The sequence below is a fragment of the Meles meles genome, chromosome 18 (genome assembly GCF_922984935.1).
Source record: "Meles meles chromosome 18, mMelMel3.1 paternal haplotype, whole genome shotgun sequence".
NCBI classification, from domain to species: domain Eukaryota; kingdom Metazoa; phylum Chordata; class Mammalia; order Carnivora; family Mustelidae; genus Meles; species Meles meles.
Genome location: NC_060083.1, coordinates 6365968 through 6384973, shown reverse-complemented (window position 1 = coordinate 6384973; position 19006 = coordinate 6365968). Strand labels below are relative to the sequence as shown.

General features: G+C 45.7%; 1 protein-coding gene across 1 annotated transcript in view; it reads left to right on the top strand.

Annotated features, from left to right (window-relative positions):
• SHISA6 (shisa family member 6) overlaps positions 1-18801 on the top strand; it is a 280372-nt gene extending 261571 nt beyond the window's left edge. Inside the window, exons 4-6 of the mRNA XM_045985890.1 lie at positions 13052-13108; positions 16818-16970; positions 18251-18801. Coding sequence (XP_045841846.1) covers positions 13052-13108; positions 16818-16970; positions 18251-18801 — 761 coding nt within the window. The remainder of the gene's footprint in view (positions 1-13051; positions 13109-16817; positions 16971-18250) is intronic.
• Positions 18802-19006: the final 205 nt, after the last annotated feature.

Here is a 19006-nt window from a genome sequence, read left to right as displayed (position 1 = left end):
TGGGTTAAGCCGCTGCCTTCGGCTCAGGTCATGATCTCGGCATCCTAGGATCGAGTCCCGCGTCGGGCTCTCTGCTCAGCAGGGAGCCTGCTTCCCTCTCTCTCTCTCTCTCTCTGCCTGCCTCTCTATCTACTTGTGATCTCTCTCTGTCAAATAAATAAATAAAATCTTTAAAAAAAAAAAAAGAAAAAAAGAAAGACTCACCCAAAGGAGCAGACGCTGGAGACTGGGAGGAAATCAGGAGGTTATCATAGCAACTCCAGAGTGTGATGATGGGGCCCAAGACCGGAGAATCTGGAACCAATATGCATATTATCTCTTCGTTTTGTCTCAAGATTCCCACTGATCGAGTCATCGTTTATGTTTTGGGGTATTATCTGTACCCTACAACCTTCCTGTGACTCACTGCGACAGAAATGGCTTTTGCTACATCTGCCGCTGAGTTGTCCCCAGGGATGTCCAACACCTCGTCGTCACTCTTCCCTTTCTCTGGCTCCCCTTCCAAACACACAGAGGAGCAAACCCAGAGGCACATGAGCGCATGCGCGCACACACTCCCCCAGCAGTTTACCAGCTTCGCCGAGAAGACCGGCCAATTCCCTTAACTGTCAAACCAGACCCCAGTGTGAGGACACTCGCTGTTCAGCTCTAGCACCTTCACAGCTGCAGAGGGGAGGGGGGACGATCCGATTCTAAGAGACCTGTTAACTGTCTGGGATCTACAGGCTCTCGATGGGCGGAAGGCCCCGCCCTACTTTTATGCTTCCTTCCAGCAGCCTTGGTACCCCAATGAATCTAGATTATTTTGTCACTTTATAGTCTTGTCAGCGCATCGATCGACGAGTCCTGAGCGCTAATTAATTGTTATGTTATCCAACTCAATCCATCAGGAGGCTGATGGCTCTGGCTGGGCACTGTGCCAAGGCCCAGAACTTCCTGAAGGGAGAGGGGGAGGGGGAGACAGGTGATGGACGGAGTGGAGATGCAATTGGTTGAGAAGTCCAGGGAGAGACAAGGATGCCAAATCTAGCAGACCACATGCACTGTGCCCTGGGGATGAGCTCCAGGAAAGATCTTGGGACCCTTAGCCTTCTTAGTCTTCCTACATCACAAATACTGCCTTGTTCCCTTCTGCATCAACACCCAGTGCCCACACACCCCAAAACTCCACCCATTGCCTAGAACACCCATCTGCCCAAACCCCCAAAGACCATCTTCAGAATGAACCACCATAGCATTTGTCAGAGTGAGTTAATAAGTCCATGCTGGACAGTTTTTCCATTTGACCCTCCATATCAACTCTCCAGCCTCCTCAGCCTCTTGAGGAGCGAACTTTTCTGGATTGCTTCATGTGGCTATCTTCCATTGTGGGTGTTAGTTGGCTTTGATAAATGAGAAAGGAATGGAGGAGAGTGGCAATGGAGTACTTGTTTCCTATGCTACCTCCTGGTCCATTCATGAAGCCCTCAGCTCTATTGCCCTATAGCTCTCAACCAAAGCTCAGGGAGTCCTGTCCACACAGCTCCCTCCTGCTTTGCATTCCAGAAGCCACTTCCTTCTTTCACTACTCAGACCCAGTTTGAATGAAGCCCTCCACTCTTACTTGTCCCGAGGCACTATACTATTCCTTATGGGTCTCCTACATTCCACTCACATCTTTACAAATAGCCCCTTATAAAAGTCCCCCTAAAATACCCAACTGGCTGTGTATCTATTTCCTGTTGGCACCCCACACTGTTAGGTGAAAAAAAAAATTATCTATGTTAAGTAACTAATAAGGTGGATGATTTCTCAGTAGATTTCTCATCTCCCTTTAACACGCCTGGTGAATATCCAAGAAGAAAGATGTGGTATGTAGAATCCAAAGGTTCTTTGATCCAGAGCCACTCTCCACCTCTCTCCCTGCCCCCAGAATGCAGAGTATGTATTTCAGGGAAGCCAGATATACAGTGACAGCCAAGTACAGCTAGCAAAGATGGGGAGAGCTTCCAGAAAATGCACAGCTCCTGGGAACCTATGCTAGAGAACTCAAGGGACTTTCCTGCAAGCTTTCAGATAGTGATGTGTTGTGAGAAAATACAACTTAAGACATAGTCCTTTCTCTGCCACCAACTTCGTAATGTTGGGCAGGTTATCTCACTTCTCTGGGCCTCTTTTTCTCGCCTGTTAAAGGAAGCACCCAAGCTTGACCAGTAGATTTTATACTTATAAGCACTGCAACTGTTTCTTCAAATGAAATCTTAGGTAGAAGACCAATATGGGAGACAGATGGAAACCAAGCTGCTCTGGGTGAGGCAAGGGTTGAGGGCAGAGGAGTGGAGATGGATGGGCAGGGCTAAAACACCTCCCACTAGATGCTATTCTTTTTTTGTTTTTTTAAGATTTTATATATGTGAAAGAGTATGAGAGAGAGCATGAGCTGGGGGAGAGGCAGAGGGAGAGGGTGAAGCAGACTCCCCACTGAGTGGGGAGCCTGATGTGGGGCTTGATCCCGGGATCCTGAGATCACAACCTGAGCCAAAGGCAGATGCTTCACCTACTGAGCCACCCAGGTGCCCCTACATTCTATTCTTAAACAGGAGCCCTTGAGTTACCTCCAAGGAATCAACAAGATTTCCTGAAGCCAGTTTCAGAAACACAGTTCTAGAAGTACTTTTGAGTGCCTGCTCTGATGTGAGCACAAGATGGTCTTCACATGAGATCATCATTGCCCCCTCCCCACCCAGAGGAGGTGGAGAGCTATTGAACTTGCACTTAAGGCAAGTCTGGCAAAACAAAAAACAAAAAAGACCCATGTGGAATCTTCCTCTTTATTTCTGAAAATATCTCCATTTACAGCAACTAGTAATTGCCTTTACCTCAGGATAAAGGAACTTTGGAAACCATTAGTTGCTCCTAGAAAATGTCTTCTGTACCAAATGACTTCTCCCAGCCAATATTCTCCCTATTAAAGTGTGTGAATGTGTATGAATCTAGACACAGGTCTCATTATCCCTGGATATACAATGTTTGGCCCAAAATATATTGAGGATTTTACTGATACCAAAAGGCTTGAAAGCACCATTAAGCTCCCCAGAGACTAAGGACCCAGTCCAACTTTCCTTTCTTCCTGATCTCTGCCCAGCATCTCTTCAACTGAGTACCGAGGTCTCCAGGCTACTTGGGAGATCCCACCAGCCTGGTTGAGCAACAGGGAGCTGGGGAGGGTGTGCCAAGCACCTGGTTGAAGCTGGCTGTGGCCCAGTGAGATGATTAGCAAATCCTATTCCCATGAAGTAGCTACAAAGCTGGACAGGATTGATAAAAACAGCCACTTCAGTCCCCTGGACAATTAACCAAAATGCTTAGGGCATCTGAGAAGCATTTATGCTTGAAAAAACTGCTGACCTTAAAGTAGGAATGGAGTTTGTGACAGTCTTGGGATTTCTCACAGCACCGCCCCCCCCCCCCCCAGATTAGTCAGCACAGAGGTTCTGCCAGGATGGGGCCAGCTGTGAATACTGGCAGATGTGCAGGTCAGAAGAGACTCACTGGATTCCGGATGTTGGGTGACACCCTTGACCTCTCGCCGCATATGAAAGAGAACCAATGCAGTTAACAGCTGACTTCTCATCTAAAGCATTGGAGGCCAGAGGTAGATGGGAAGCCCCATTCCAAGTGCTGAAAACATCTACCAGCCAAGAGTTCTGTCACAGCAAAATCAACCTTCAAAAGTGAAGGTGCAATGAAGACATTCTCAGGTAAACAAAGACTAACAAAATTCTTTGTGAGCATACCTGGCTGACAGGAAATCCTAAAGAAACTTCACAGGCTGAAAACAAGTGGACACCAGACAGTCATTCACATTCACCAGAAGAAATTAAAAACACCGGAAATGATCAATGCATGATTAATCTGAGAAACTCTCTATATATTTTTCTCATTTCCTCTCTTAACTTTTTGAAAAGACAAAAATTTTGTATATCAGTAATTCTAATACTGATCAGTGGGTATGATATCTGTATACGTATATAAGGAGGAATGTCAGAAAGTCTCTTCCTACCTGAAGTTTGGCAGTCCTTCAAGTACAAGTGCTTCTTGGATTGTTGTATGCTTTTTAGTCAATTTCCAGAGTATTGGATAGATAGACGATAGACAGATAGATAGATACAATGACAGAATAAGGGAGGGAGTTTCACTGGACCAATATTGGAGCAAAATTTCCATGTGCTACTCGGAGTAAGTAAATTACTCCTGAAAATTGTAATAAGTGAAGGTGCATATTGTAATCCCTAGAGCAATCACTAAGAAAATAACTTTTAAGATCGAGTAAAATTGTCAAAGGAATTTAAATGACATAATATAAATGAGAGGCATACCATGCTCATGGATTAATAGACTCGACAGAGTAAGTATATCAATTTTCCCAAAATAATATACAGATTTAACAAAATTCCTATCAATGTCCACACAAGAGTCTTTGTAGGTATAGCCAATGTTTTTCTAAAATTTATAGGGAAAGATATAGGAACTGGAATCCATAAAATAATTCTCAAAAGGAAAAATAAGCTGTGAGGGATAAAACTACTCAATTTCTTTTTTTTTTAAAGATTTTATTTAATTATTTGAGTGAGAAAGAGTGACCATGAGCAGGGGGGAAGGGCAGAGGGAGAAGCAAACTCCCCACTGAGTCAGGAGCCTGATGTAGGACTGAAGACCAGGACCCTGGGATCATGACCTGAGGCAAAGGTAGACACTTAAATGACTGAGCCAGCCAGGCATCCCAGACCACTCAGTTATAAGAAGTATATAACTACATCAATCAAGACTTTGTATTCATAGGGAATATAGCCAACGGTATTGTGATAGTATTGTATGATGACAGATGGGAATTATACTTGTGGTGAGCACACCATAACATATAGAGTAGTCAAATCACTGTGTTGTACACCTGAAATTAATGTACCATTGTGTGTCAACTGTACTTCAATAAAAACAAAAGACTGTTCCTGAAAAACAAAAACAAAAAGATTGTGGAGTATTGACAGAGAAAGGACATGTAGGTCAATGGAACAGAATAGAAAAGCCAGAAATAGATTCAAACCAATATATCCAACTTTTTTTAAACAAATATCCAAAAAGCAACTAAATGGAGGAAAGAGAGCCTTTTCAAGAAATGATGCTAAAGTAATTGGCCATCAGGAAGGAAGGAAGGGAGGGAGGGAGAAAAAGGGAGGGAGGAAAGGAAGGAAGGGAGGGAGGGAGGGAGGAAGAAAGGGGGAGGAAGCCTCAACTTAAACCTAAGTCTCATATTTTGTATAAAAATTAACTCAAAATGGGGTGCCTGAGTGGCTCCTTGGTTAAGCATCAGACTTCTGATTCCAGCTCAGGTCATGATCTCAGGGTCATGACATCAAGCCCTACATCGGGCACTGCTCTAGCCATGGAGAATGCTTAGGATTCTCTCACTGCCTCTCCTTCTGCTCCTCCCCGCCAGTTCCCTCTTTCTTAAACAACAACAACAACAACAAATCACACCTCAAAACGTATCATGGACTTAAATATAAAACATAAAACTTCTAGGAGAAAAAAAAAAACAGGAGAAAATTAAACATCTTCAGGACCTAGGGCTTCAAAAAATGTTTTGGATTTGACACTGGAAGCATAGTCTATAAAATAAAAAACTGATAAACTGGACTTCATCAAAATTAAAACTTTTGTTCCATAAGAGACTCTGTTAAAAGGATGACAAGACAAGCTACAGCCTGGGAGGAAATATTTACAAACCATATATCCTACAAGTAACTATTATCCAGGATATAAAAAGAACTCTCAACATTTAATAGGAAAAAATGCAAACAATCTGATTAGAAATGGGCAAAAGTAATCAAGAGACATTTCACTGAAGAAGATACACAGATGAAAAATAAGCAAATGGAAAGATGTTTAACATCATTAGCCATTAGGGAAATGCAAATTATAGCCACAATGAGCTATCACTACACAGCTTTCATAGCTAACTAAAAATGGCTAAAATAAAAAATAGTGACAACAACAAATGCTCACAAAGATGTGGAGAAACTAGATCACTCCTTCGTTGCTCATGGAAGTGTAAAATGGTGCAGCCACTCTGGAAGACAGTTTGGCAAATTCCTTAGAAGATTAAACATGTAGCCACCACACAATCCAGCAGTTGTATTCCTGGGTATTGATCCTAGAAAATTAAGACATGTTGACACAATAACCTGAACATGAATGTTTACAGTAGCTACTCATAATATAACAAAACTGAGAACCATCCAGATGTCCTTCAAAAGGTGAATACTTAAGCTCTGTTATACCCAGATCATAGAATATTCACTGCTCAGCAATAAAAAGTAATGAGTGATTGCTACATGCAACAATCTGGTGGGTCTCCAGTGATTTATGCTTGATGAAAGAATCCAATCCCAAAAGTTGCATGCTGTATGTGATTCCCTTTATATAAGCTTCTTGAAATCATATAAGTATAGAAATGATGGACAGGTCAATGGTGGCCAGGGGTTAATGAAGGGGTGGGTACAGGAAAGAGGTGGGTGTGGCTGTACAAGGGCCACAAGAAGAATCCTCCTAGTGATGGTAATGTTCTGCTCCTTGACTGCATCAATGTCAATATTCTGGTTTTGAGATAGTCTATGGTTTTGTAAAATGTTACCATGGGGGAGTTTGGCTAAAGGGTATACAAGATGTCTGTATTTTTTCTTTTAACTGCATGTGAATCTATAATTATCTCAAATTAATAATCTTTGTGGTAGAAAATGATACAGTGAAGGCAACATTTATTTTGCTTCTAAATCTGTGATTGGGGCAGGGCTCAGTGGGCATAGCTTATCTCTGGTCTCCTTGGGCAGCTGGGAGACTGGGGGCTGGAATCATGTGAATTCTTCCTCACTCATGTACATGTCTGCCAGTTGATGTTGGTTATGGACATATCTTAGTTGGAGTTTCCAGCCCTTACCTGTAGACTTTGCATGTGGCATGGACGTCCTTACAGTTATGGTGGTTAGGATCCAAGGTTGAGTGTGCCTCGAGAGAGACAGGTGAAAACCATATGACCTTTTGCAACCTCATTGTGGAAGTCCTACAGTATTACTTCCGTTGCCCTGTGTTCACTAAGGCAATCAAAAAGGCCCTTCGGTTTCAAGGAGATAGAGAAGATGCTCCCTCTAATGCAGGAGTGGGAATGTTCTAGGAGAGCATGGGGGACTAGAACTATACCTATAGTTGTTTTGATAAAAATGTAATGTGCCATAGTTTCTAAAGGCTGACCTCTCTTCCAAATCTACAAGATTGCCCATAGTTACAAAGTTTACACACCATGGGACCAACCATGCAGAGAGAACAAACCTCTCTTATAATTCCTCGTTTCTGGAAAAGGAGCTCTAATTGGCCCAGGCTGAGTGTGGTAGTCACACCTGGTCAAATCAACCATGACCTAGAGTTTGGCCTGTATTAAGGGGAGCTGAGTCATCTTGCAGGAGGTGGGGGGGCCACAATAGGAGGGAGGACAGTTTGGGGTGCCTGGATGGCTCAGTCCATTAAACATTTGACTCTTGGTTTCAGCTCAGGTCATGATCTCAGGGTCCTGGGATTGAACCCCGAATCTGGCTCCATACTCAGTGGGGAGTTTACTTGGGAATTCTCTCTCTACCTCTACCTCTTCTTCTGACCCTCTCCACCACTCTCTCTCATTCCTCTCTCTCTCTAAAATAAATACATAGATCTTTAAAAAAAAAAAGGGAGGGAGGGAGGACAGTTTCCTGAGCAGGAGAACTTTCTTCTAGCTATCAAGGCAACCCAGAAAGTACCAAAGCACAGAAGGTAGATTTTCTTTAAAAACTGTATGCTCTGTCAAGAGACAAACATAAAACAACATGACACAGAAAGGTTAGATGTAAAAAGATAGGCAAGGTTTATCAGGCAAATGCAAACAAAAGGAAAGCTGGCTTGGCAATATAAACATCAGATCAAGAGGACTTAAAGATGAGAAAAGGCATTAAGTAGGACAGAAAGGGTTATTTAATGTTGATAAAGAGGGCAGCTACAAAGAAGACATAAGCACCATGAGCCTTTTTGTGCTGAATGATGTGGCTAGGGAATACACAAAAGCAATTCCATGATAAATACCAAGAGAAAATGACAGGAACACAAAGTGGTGGGAGATCCTAATACACATCCCTTTGTCTTTGACAGAATAAGTAAGCAACGAATGACATAGGATAGGGAAGAACTGAATGATGTATTTCATGTGTCTGATTGAACAGATATATGCCCATTTTGTACCCTCCATAAAGAAAATATACTTCTTCTCTAAGTACTCATGAAATATTTATAAATATCGATTGTATAGTAGCCCACAAAGGAAATCTCAATAAATTTCCAAAGCAGAAAGTGTACAGGCCCTGTTCTCTGACGACAATATGATGAGACAGAAAATTAAGAGTCAAAGCTCAAACCAACACATCCAAACTCTTTGAAATGTAACAACACTCTACTGAAGAACACTTGGGTCAGAGGAAAAATCCAAGCCTGTGATTACAGATCATTTAGGACATTGCAACAATAAGAACATTGACAAGATAAAATCAGAGAAAGAACATAGACAAAAACAGAGCTAAAGACCACATATTATTAACAGAAAAGAGGAAAAGTAATGGACCAAAGATTTGAGCCCAGAAATGAGAAAATGAAAACAAACCAAACCAAAGAAAATTAGGTGGGCAGAAATGAACAAGTCCAAAAGCGTAAAATAAGATTCAAAGACAAAGAATTGATATGTGTAAGGGGGTAGCTCTTGAAAAAAGAAAAATGATATGAATAAATTGCTGATCCAGAAAACATTAACACAGAAAATTAAGAATAAGAAAAGACTTAGAATTTAATATAGAGAGGGTTTGGGTTTTTTGTTTGTTTGAGGAATATTTTAGCTTTAAGCTGAAAAAAGTTTCAAAGGTCTAGTGGCTATATTTAGGAAAAATAGGAACTATGAGTTGAATTTAGAGTGGGAAAACTGGTGGTGCCTGGGTGGCTCAGTGGGTTAAAGCCTCTGCCTTCAGCTCAGGTCATGATCCCAGTGTCCTGGGATTGAGCCCTGCCACGGGCTCTCTGCTCAGCGGGGAGCCTGCTTCCTCCTCTCTCTCTGCCTGCCTCTCTGCCTGCTTGTGATCTCTGTCTGTCAAATGGATAAATAAAACCTTAAAAAAAGAAACTACTAAAAAAAACTACTAGAGTTGGAAAACTGAAAGGATTAATATGTAAAGAAAATGTTGCTGAGTGTGAGAAGCACTGTGGGTAATGGTTAAGGATGTGGGCTTTCATGCCGGATTGCCTGGTTTGCACTCCAGCTTCACCTGTTAAGCCAATTATCTGACCTCCCCGAACCTCAGTTTCCCTAGCTCCAAATTGGTGATGATAACAACATCCATCTCCCAAACGTTTTGTTGTGCAGTCAATGAAATACTAGGTCAGCCACCTACTACGGTACTAACAAAAACTGTCCACAAGACCCCAGATATTATTTATTATTGCATTCCTCCAAAGTTCCAAAGAACAGTTATCTCTTGTGCTACATTCATAGTTTCAGGGCACACAGAAAATCTGAATACTATTCACCTGCCTCAAAGAAACCATTATCTTGATGCACAAACTTGATATCATAGTACACACACACACACAAAAAAAACCCCCAAACTTTCTCTATGAATATGTATGAATTGAATAAATACAGGAAAGGGGCACCTGGGTGGCCCAGTCAGTTAAGCATCGAACTCTTGGTTTTGGCTCAGGGGGTGATCTCAGGGTCATGAGATCGAGCCCTGTGTCAGGGTCCGTGCTCAGCAAGGGGAGAGTCTGCTTGAGATTCTCTCTCTCTCTCTCTCTGTCCCTACCCCCACTCACTCACTCACTCTCTAAAATAAATAAATAAGTCTTTTTTAAAAGGTTATAAGTAAAATACATGCAAACAGAATCCAGTGTTGTAATGAAAGAACACAACACTGAAATCAAATAAGGGAATCCCAGGAAGGGATGAATGGCTCAGAATGAGGGAATCTGTCCATCCACTTTGTTGTTTGGCTGAGCAGTTGGTTGGTGTTGTATCGACCTATAAAGACTGGTTTTCATTAGTTGCCTAAGGAAATTAGACATGGCCAGGGGGTCAGGGTTCAAGGTTGTTTCATGTCACATTCTTGAACTTTTAAACAATCTAAATATATAATAATAAGGCAATGCTTGACTCTATTAAATAAACACATTACACTTAAATTATAGATTATATAGAGAGTATTCTATAGAAAAGACTATTGTGAACCCATATAAAATATTCCAAAGAATATTTCAAAATGCAAAAGTATATTCAAGATATGTTGTCCATTAAGTATAAAGGAAACAGATTAAAAGTAGTAGACTTGCTATGCTTACATCTCTGGAACCTGTATGTATTTACCAGTGTGTGTATATGTGCATATGTCTTTGAACACTTAGGTTCCCTTTCTTTGTTACTATAAAAATGCTACAATGAATAACCTCACACGTTTGTTATTTTGCACAAATGTGAGGATCAGATCATCATATTTTTCTGCACTTTTCTCCATTTTAAGGACGGAAAGCTGTTCTCACTTGTGCAAAATGACAAATGCAGAAGGTAATTCATTGTAATAGTATGTGTGTGTGGGGGGGGGTCGTCTGAATGTAAACATACACATAGTAATTTCCAGGAGGAGAGAAAGAAAAGGAAATGGAACAAAGTGTCATGATGGTTATTTTAAGACAGTCTTAATTTTCTCCTTTATGCTTTAAATTTCTTTCCTTAATTAAATGTTAGCAAAACATTCGAAGTGCAATTCAAGCAAAAGGAAAAGCCTTGCACTTGTAAACAAGATATCTAAATGCAAGACTTTATCCTGCTTGCAAATGCATCTGTAAAGAAAAATGATAAGGACTACCTCAAAGAAGATATTTAGAGAGGTTTTTTTGCAGTTTGGAAATGGGTAGGCCAATAACATATATTCAGATTAAAATTGGTATGAATATTCGTTTTCAAAAATGTGTGTGAATGTGTTTAGCACAAGGCACAGAGCACAACTGGTGACCAAGAATTATTAACTGAATTGAATTGATGATCCTTTCCTTAGTGGCACCTAGACTCTAAGACCCAAGATAAAGTGTGTTTCTGTCTAACTGCCACTCACCATCATTCCTTTGGCCTCTCCCATTTTTAGCAGCTGCCTCTGATGTCATCATATTGCCTAAAAACAAATAAACCAAAAAATAACAACAACAGAGAGTGAAGAAATGGCTTTTTCCCCTGCTTCTGGAGGACAAGCAAAAAGGAAAAAAAATTGATCCTTTATCTCCCTTCCTGGTTTCTCTCCTCTTGCTTAAATCCAGGCTTAGTGTAGAATTGATTCAACCTTTGAGTCTGGTCTGAACCAAATGAATGATGTCATGTCCCATTGGTAGGAGAAATTTTGTCTAGTTCAGGATGATTTGTCTTAGAAATGGCCAGGGACTAGAACTAAGAGAAATTTGGACAAAAAGATATATTGTGGGCCTGGATTTAGGAGGTGGGTATAGGAACAGGATTTGGGGACTCACCGGATACAGAGGATGAAGGGAAGGAAATGGACCATGACTGGGGTTTGCAAGCCCATGGGACATCAGTGCCAGGAACAGACAGAAGCTTGACCATTGGACAATAAAGCAATGAGAATGCTCAGCTCACTTTGGGACACAGTGGTTTGGAATAAGGGCAGGGATTTCAAGGGCATGTCTATAAGCTGTTTAGAATCAAACCCTATAGACCAGTCGGACCTCAAACGAGAGGTGTATTTGAGAACTCTCAGTATGAGCTAGAAGGCAGAGCCTTCATGAAGCATCAGTATGTCAGGAATACAAGTGGCCACGGGGTCTGGTGAAGGAGCTGAACGCAGAGCAGCCAGAGACAATGACGCCAGGGGTAGAAAAGATGGTTCGGTAGCAAGACGAAAGAAAACAGAAGCAGATCATCTAGCCCCAAGAGGATGGCAGTGCTGTAAACCATGGTTCAGAAAAACTAAAGCAAAGACTTCATGTCTCCTTCCCCCCTTGTTTTAGCTGAAATTAGAGGCAAAAATACCATGTTGAATTAAATAATAACATAGGGATGAATTCTTCTTTCGTGGCAAAACCACAGCTGTATTGTTTCAGAAGCCCTTAGAATGCCTTGAACTCTGCGCTTGGATGACTGGGACCCTATTAATTTTGTGACTTGTTCAGTCCATATGGACTTTGCATTTGTAGTGAAAAGAAATGCCTTTGAAATGTTGGGCTGTGTTCATGGAGAGGCAGGACAGAACCTAGGACCCAAGACTCCTGATCCCAAGAGAGGGACAATTCACGTTGGCTTCCCCCATTTCAGGATGCACCCAGACACCTGTCTGGTCAGGAGAAATCAAAGCCCCATAAAGGTGTAAGCACCCCCCCCTTTTTAATGTTATGTTAGTCACCATACAGTCCATCGTTGGGTTTTGATATAGTGTTCCATGATTCATTGTTTGCGTATAACACCCAGTGCTCCATGCAGTCTGTGCCCTCCTTGATACCCATCAAGAGGCTAACCCATCCTCTTCCTGGTTAACCATACCCTAAAACACCCCTTCCCCCCAAAAGGATCTACTCCCCTGCCCAGTTCCCCACGCCATGTGTGTATACTTGCCAAATGGCCCTTCAGTCTCCATCCTTCTCCCCACCTACCTCCACCTCAACAAACCTCTGTTTTTGGTCAGCCAGTTCCATAGATGTTGGTGGGTCTCCATGGTGACAGAGGAAGCCTTGTACAGAAGGAGAGAGACACAAACAGCAGAGGAAATTTCTTTGTGCCTAACACACCACCTCCTGCCCTTCAAATTCCCAGGGCACTAAAGGGCTCAGGCTTCCTGAAGGGTATCCTTGGACTCAGAGAAGCACATTTGATGTCAAGAGAGGCACTGTTGTGTGGGAGAGATAATGGAATGCCTGAACTCTTCTTTAAACATCTCTTTTCTATGATTTCCAGGTGATCATCAGTATAACCATCCGATTTTAAGCAGTGCGGCCCAGACACCTACACATGGTGAGAGATGGATCCAAGTGTTCTGCATTCCACCCCCATTCTGAGTGGTTCCATCCTGACTCCTGATCCCCATCAGGCATCAGAAATATGGTTGTGATTCATTGATGCTCAGAAGGTGTAAGGAGCCCAAAACGGCTCAGTCCTACACTTACAAAATTGACCCCTCGTGTCCTGTCTCTGAAACCGGAGTAATCTTCCATCATGAAAGAGAGGAGCTGAGACCCTTTCTTAACCCATTCTCATGTAGATCTCATGATCTAGATCACTTCTTGTGGTCATCTGTTCCATATGTCCACAGCAAGGAGTGAGCACTCTTCTTGGCCCGAGGCTGCTTGTGTTACCATTTACTAACGGCATGGGACCTGGCATAAACCCTATCAAACCACCCCAAACCCAGTAAGATTTGCTAATGCTCAAAACCAGACTGGTTCACCTGAGCATTAGCCCCTGGGAAGGGGAGGAAGATGAAGGTTCTAGAGGACAGAAAGTGTGAACATAGCACCAGAGGTTTACAAAGCCACGTTTCCTTCTTATCACTTCCTCCTGCCAGGTTGCAACGTAACCTCTGGAACGGCCAAGAAAAACTATTTTGGGCACCTGATCGAAACCTGGTAGCACACAAGACAGCCATGTACATTATGAACTCTCAGTTATTCCTCTGTCTTTGCTCTGGAGGAGTGACAACATCATTAAATTTTAGTGAGAGAGAAACTCAAAGATAAAATCTGCAGCTCGCTTGGCAGAGACACTCACCCCCATCCTGTGAGATTATGCTCTGCGTCAGCACTGAGGTGTTGAGCATTATAATTAGGAGGCTAGAACTGGACTATTTTGATGTCCCCCTCTAGGGCTAGGCTCCTGTGGAAACAGGCAATGAGAGCAAGAGTTTAATAAGCCGTTTCAGTTGCAGGGTCTAGGAAAAAACCAGAACTGGAAGACACTGGAGAGATCAATTATGGAGCAGCAGGTCCCAGGGGTGATGAGGACAGTGGGAAAAGGCAGACGGGTTCAGATAGGAAACATGGTGGAGAAAGAATCGCAAGAACTTAGTTACTCACTGAATATGGCTGACAAGAGTCAACTGTGAGTCAAATGGCAAGCCATGCTCAATGAGAAGAGTGTGGGATCTTAGTAACGCAATCTGGAGAGCAGGAAAGCAGCCAGGGTGTAGGGGAGATGAAGCTGCTGACGGTGAATTTGGATCTGGACATCTGAAGCCGGAGAGGACCATAGGATAGTTAAGAAAAATGATTCAGCAGGCATCTAGAAGTGTGGACATGCAGTCTGGAGACAGGTTACAGCTGAAGATGTCACTGCTTTGGAAGTGGGAACAGATGCGCTGAGAGTGGGGGCAGTCTGTGTGGAGAAGGCTGAAAGAGAAGAGCAGAAGGCAGAAGCAGAGAGCCTGGGGGATGCCCATGGTGATGATGTAGCTGCAGGAAGAAGAGCCAGAAAAGGCAAACGAGGAGTGCTCCGTTCATTCCTGAACATTCTGGAAGGATAAGTAGGAGCAGGTTTCCTCCAGAATGAGCCAACCCAAGCACAGCCTCCTGAGGACAGAAAGAAGAACCGTTCTTCCCTGCTCCTCTCTCCATCTTTTCTTTTTCCACCTGGTACAAGGGGGTGAGGGCAGATAGATCTAGTCTTTGACCCTGAGCAGCTCACAGCCCGGTGAGAGCAGGGTTTTCTCTGCATGTCTTCCTTGGCTACATTTCCCCCCAGGAGCTGGCAGAGTGACTATCAAAGGGGTAGACAACCTGTGTCAACCTGATTAACCAAAGAGCATTAATTGGATCCCGATTTGGGGCCAAACACTATGAAGGCATCAAACTGGAAAGCAAGATTTCTGCTGTCAAGGACATTGCCATCTTTGGTCATCAACAAGACCAGCTCAAGTCAATTGATCAAAGATCACATTGACGCTAAACTGGGTGGGATCACCTGGAAGATCTATAGGGGCTTGAAGAGCAGATATCGCCGTAGGCTGAAAAATGTGACATCGCCATAGTGAAGAGTCTTGAGCAAAGAGAGAATGTGGGCAAAGGACGAGTAAGGAAAGACATTGCAATAGGAGAGAGAGCATGAGCAAGAGGGCAGGGATAATCATGGTGGAGACAGAAGACAAAGAAGAGCTGCCCTTGGCTTAGCAGCATGAGTTGGAGAACAGTGGGGTTGGGGGAAGAGCATCCAGAAATGTTGCTTTTGGAAGTCAGTGAGCTGAGCTATACCCTCCGTGGGAGTATTATGCCAAGTTATTCTCCAGCATCACCATAAGTGAAGAAAGGAGAGCTAGGGGACCAGTGCCTGTTACCCAGCTCCAGAGAGCAGTGCTCCCAACATCCTGCCCACTCCACTTCCTGGCATCTGTCCCAATCCATGCCAGGGAGGCTCTTACCGTACAATATGTTCTGATCTCTTAGGAGTGTAGAGTGTCCCTCACTCCCACACATATGTACCGAGCTGGCATGAACACCAGCTCATTGGCTGGGCTCCCCTGGCTCCATCCCCAGTGTCTGGGGAGACCAGTGAAGGCAGGGAGGAGAGAGAAGCTGAGAGTTCCCTGGAGTGAGGCTACCCTTGGACCAAGCCTAGCAGGTGATTCTCTTTGTCCCCCACAGTTCACAGAATTCCTGATTTCCATAGTTGGGCACTCCCTTTGCCAAGAGGCAAGCAGAGGCCACAGACTGGCCCTTACTGGGGATCCCAAACCATAGGGGATGGAAGGACAATGGGAGACCCACCTGCCTACTTCATGTTGGGGAATGGTACCACTGTTGACCTCCTACCGAGGCATGCTTCCTTCCTTCCTTCACAAGAGCTCGCTTACCTATACTGGTATCTCCTCTCTGCTCCCAACCACAGAGCCCAGTTCAGCCCATTCACCTCATTAGTCGTCTGTCTCATCACCTGCTTATCTTCTTTTCCATTCCTCCCCTCATTCCTTCCCCCTTGCCTGTCCCCCACCCGCGGTCTAGCATTGAACACACTCCCTTCTCTTTCTTCGGGGTTTGGGATCTCAAGGGAAGGAGGGACAAAAGGGGAATGATATGCTAAGCATTTTGCCAACATTCTTTCCTCCAGCAGCTCAGAGAGAGCCAAGGGGGCCTTAGGGGAAGGTACTGGAGGAGGAGGAAGTAGCTTTGTAGATCACAGTGGCCCATTGGGGGCCACTCCTGGCAGGGCTTGGAGAGACCCAAGGCAGAAGGGGTGATGAGAGGGATGGAATGGGGGATGGAATGACATCATGGGACTGTGTAGAATGGAGTCTCAGGGGAGCTGGGGTCCTGGACCCAGTTCTATGGGTATGGGGACAAGACCAGTCACTCTACCTTTTTCAAAATCAGGTTTATCTGAGCCTGAGAGCTATGAGGGAAAGGACAGAATTTTCACACCAAAGTAGACAATTTTATGACCCCTCCTCAGCTCTGTCAGACCTACATTTTCATCAGACACACATGGAGAGAAGGAGTTTGCCACTCAAGGAAGGGCAAGCCACCAGCCTGGCCAGCAACGGCTATAACATCACCTGCCCCCAGGCTTGCAGACAACTGGAACTGGGCACAAGGGAAACTGAGTCACCAGCACCACCCATGTCCTAGCACAGGGGACCAGGAAAGCAGGATGAGGACTGAGAGCTAGAACCTGGACCCTCCCCTCCTGCCTGCCCTCTGTCCTCCCTAATGCCATGCACCCCTCCCTTCTTTTGCAGAGAAGCCACGGATGAACAACATCCTGACATCGGCTACCGAGCCCTATGACCTCTCCTTCTCCCGCTCCTTCCAGAATTTGGCCCACCTGCCCCCATCCTATGAGTCTGCCGTGAAGACCCACCCCAGCAAGTACTCATCCTTGAAGAGACTAAGTAAGTGGGGTTTTCCTGGGCTTGGGGTCTGCCTCTGCAGCTTCTGTGACATCCACCTGTGTTTCTCTCTCTTGCCCTACCCCGGAGGGGACAGGTGTGGAGTTCCAAGAATAAAGAGTGAGGCCATGTGAGTCTAGAGAACTTCTGTACATGGGTGGGTTTAAGGCCCATCAAGACCCTTTACAATGTCAAGAAGGTACACAGCAGGAGAGCCCTTCTTCCCTAGCTTTCTGACCCTTGGACCTTCTACCTCCACGTCCCCATGGGGTTATTTTCATGACCACCCGACTCAGGGGCCGAGCTACGGGAGTGACCTGATGGGTCTACCTCCACTGGCCACCTCCAAGGTGGGACAGTGAATTTCTCTGGCTAGAAGCAGGGGGTCCCTGATGATCCGAGGAAGCTGATGAATGGTGGGGAAGAGAGAAGCAGAGTCCACCCATCCGTGACCCTCTGGGCAAACCGTGGAGCAGTCAGCATTCCCACATTCTGCAGAGATTTGGAAAACAGCAGGAAGCTTCCTTCCTGGAATTTGGGGCAAAGCAGGCTTGTGTGTGTGTCCTGCGTAAGTTCTTGGATATAGCAGTCCTGGTGAACGTGGGAGGGCCTCCTAGAGGGAAAGGAGGGCAGAGCACTGCATGAGGTCCACACAGAGGATGGTTCTGGCCTGCACACATTGTGGACACAGGCGAAGCAGGTGGAGGCTTGATGCTGCGCAGCCTGGGGCTGGAGGCCCGAGTGTCAGCTTCCTAGGCGCTGGCTGTTGTTATTCCAGAGAAGGTGTTACTATGTTCCTAAGTTACCAGCCAAGCTTGTTCACGAGTGCCTCCCGGCTGGAGCATCTTACTTCCCTAGAGCAACCCAGCTCCTTGCAGAGAGGCTCTGAACCTCATCTGAAAGCCACCAACTGCTTCTTGAGCGTTTCAGCCAGTACTGGAGCAGGATCCTAGGGGCATGGTTGTGCCAGCAGCTCTGCCCTGAGTTCCCTGGGAACCCTCATGCGCCCTGGATACTCCAGGTGGTCCTGGACCACCGCCATCAGCATTGCCTGGGAGCCGGTGAGAGTGACTCCCAGGTTCACAAGCACCCCAGCCCCCACCCCCAGTCCCCCATCCCCCCAGGGACTGAGTCTGCAGATTCCCTGGGGAAGCTCTCCTCCACCTGTCTGGGCTTGGAGCTTCTGGTTCAGTCCAGGCTACGCTGTCACAGGGTCACCCCAGCTGACTTCTCTCCCTCTCTCCCTCTCCTCCTCCTCCAACCCCCACCCTCCCCACTCCCAGCTGACAAGGAGGCGGATGAATATTACATGAGGCGGCGGCACCTGCCAGACCTCGCTGCCCGTGGCACCCTCCCCCTCAACGTCATCCAGATGTCTCAACAGAAGCCCTTACCTCGAGAGCGACCCCGCCGGCCCATCCGGGCCATGTCTCAGGACAGGGTTCTGTCCCCGGAGCGGGGCCTGCCGGACGACTTCGGCTTGCCCTACGACCGCATCCTGTCCGACGAGCAGCTGCTGTCCACCGAGCGCCTGCACTCCCAGGACCCGCTGCTGTCCCCGGAGCGGACGGCCTTCCCCGAGCAGTCCCTGTCGCGGGCCATCTCGCACACGGACGTCTTTGTGTCCACGCCCGTGCTGGAGCGGTACCGCGTGACCAAGATGCACTCCCATCCCAGTGCCTCCAGTAACTCCTATGCCACGCTGGGCAAGAGCCAGACGGCCGCCAAGCGCCAGGCCTTCGCCTCTCGCAGACACAACACGGTGGAACAGCTGCACTACATCCCGGGTCACCACACCTGCTACACAGCCAGCAAGACGGAAGTGACCGTGTGACAGGCGGGGCGGGGCGGGGTGGGGTTGGCGGGAGCAGGAGGGGCCTGCCGCCTGGCCACTGTCTCCGGAGGCTCCCCTCCCCTCTCCCTCGGCCCCTCTCTAGGAGGTGGGGGTGGGCCGCCTCTGCCCAGAAAGCCATACTCCGGGGGACGCAGCCCGGTGGCCTGGCACAGCACACTCAGACCTGGGATCTAGAGCGATCTCT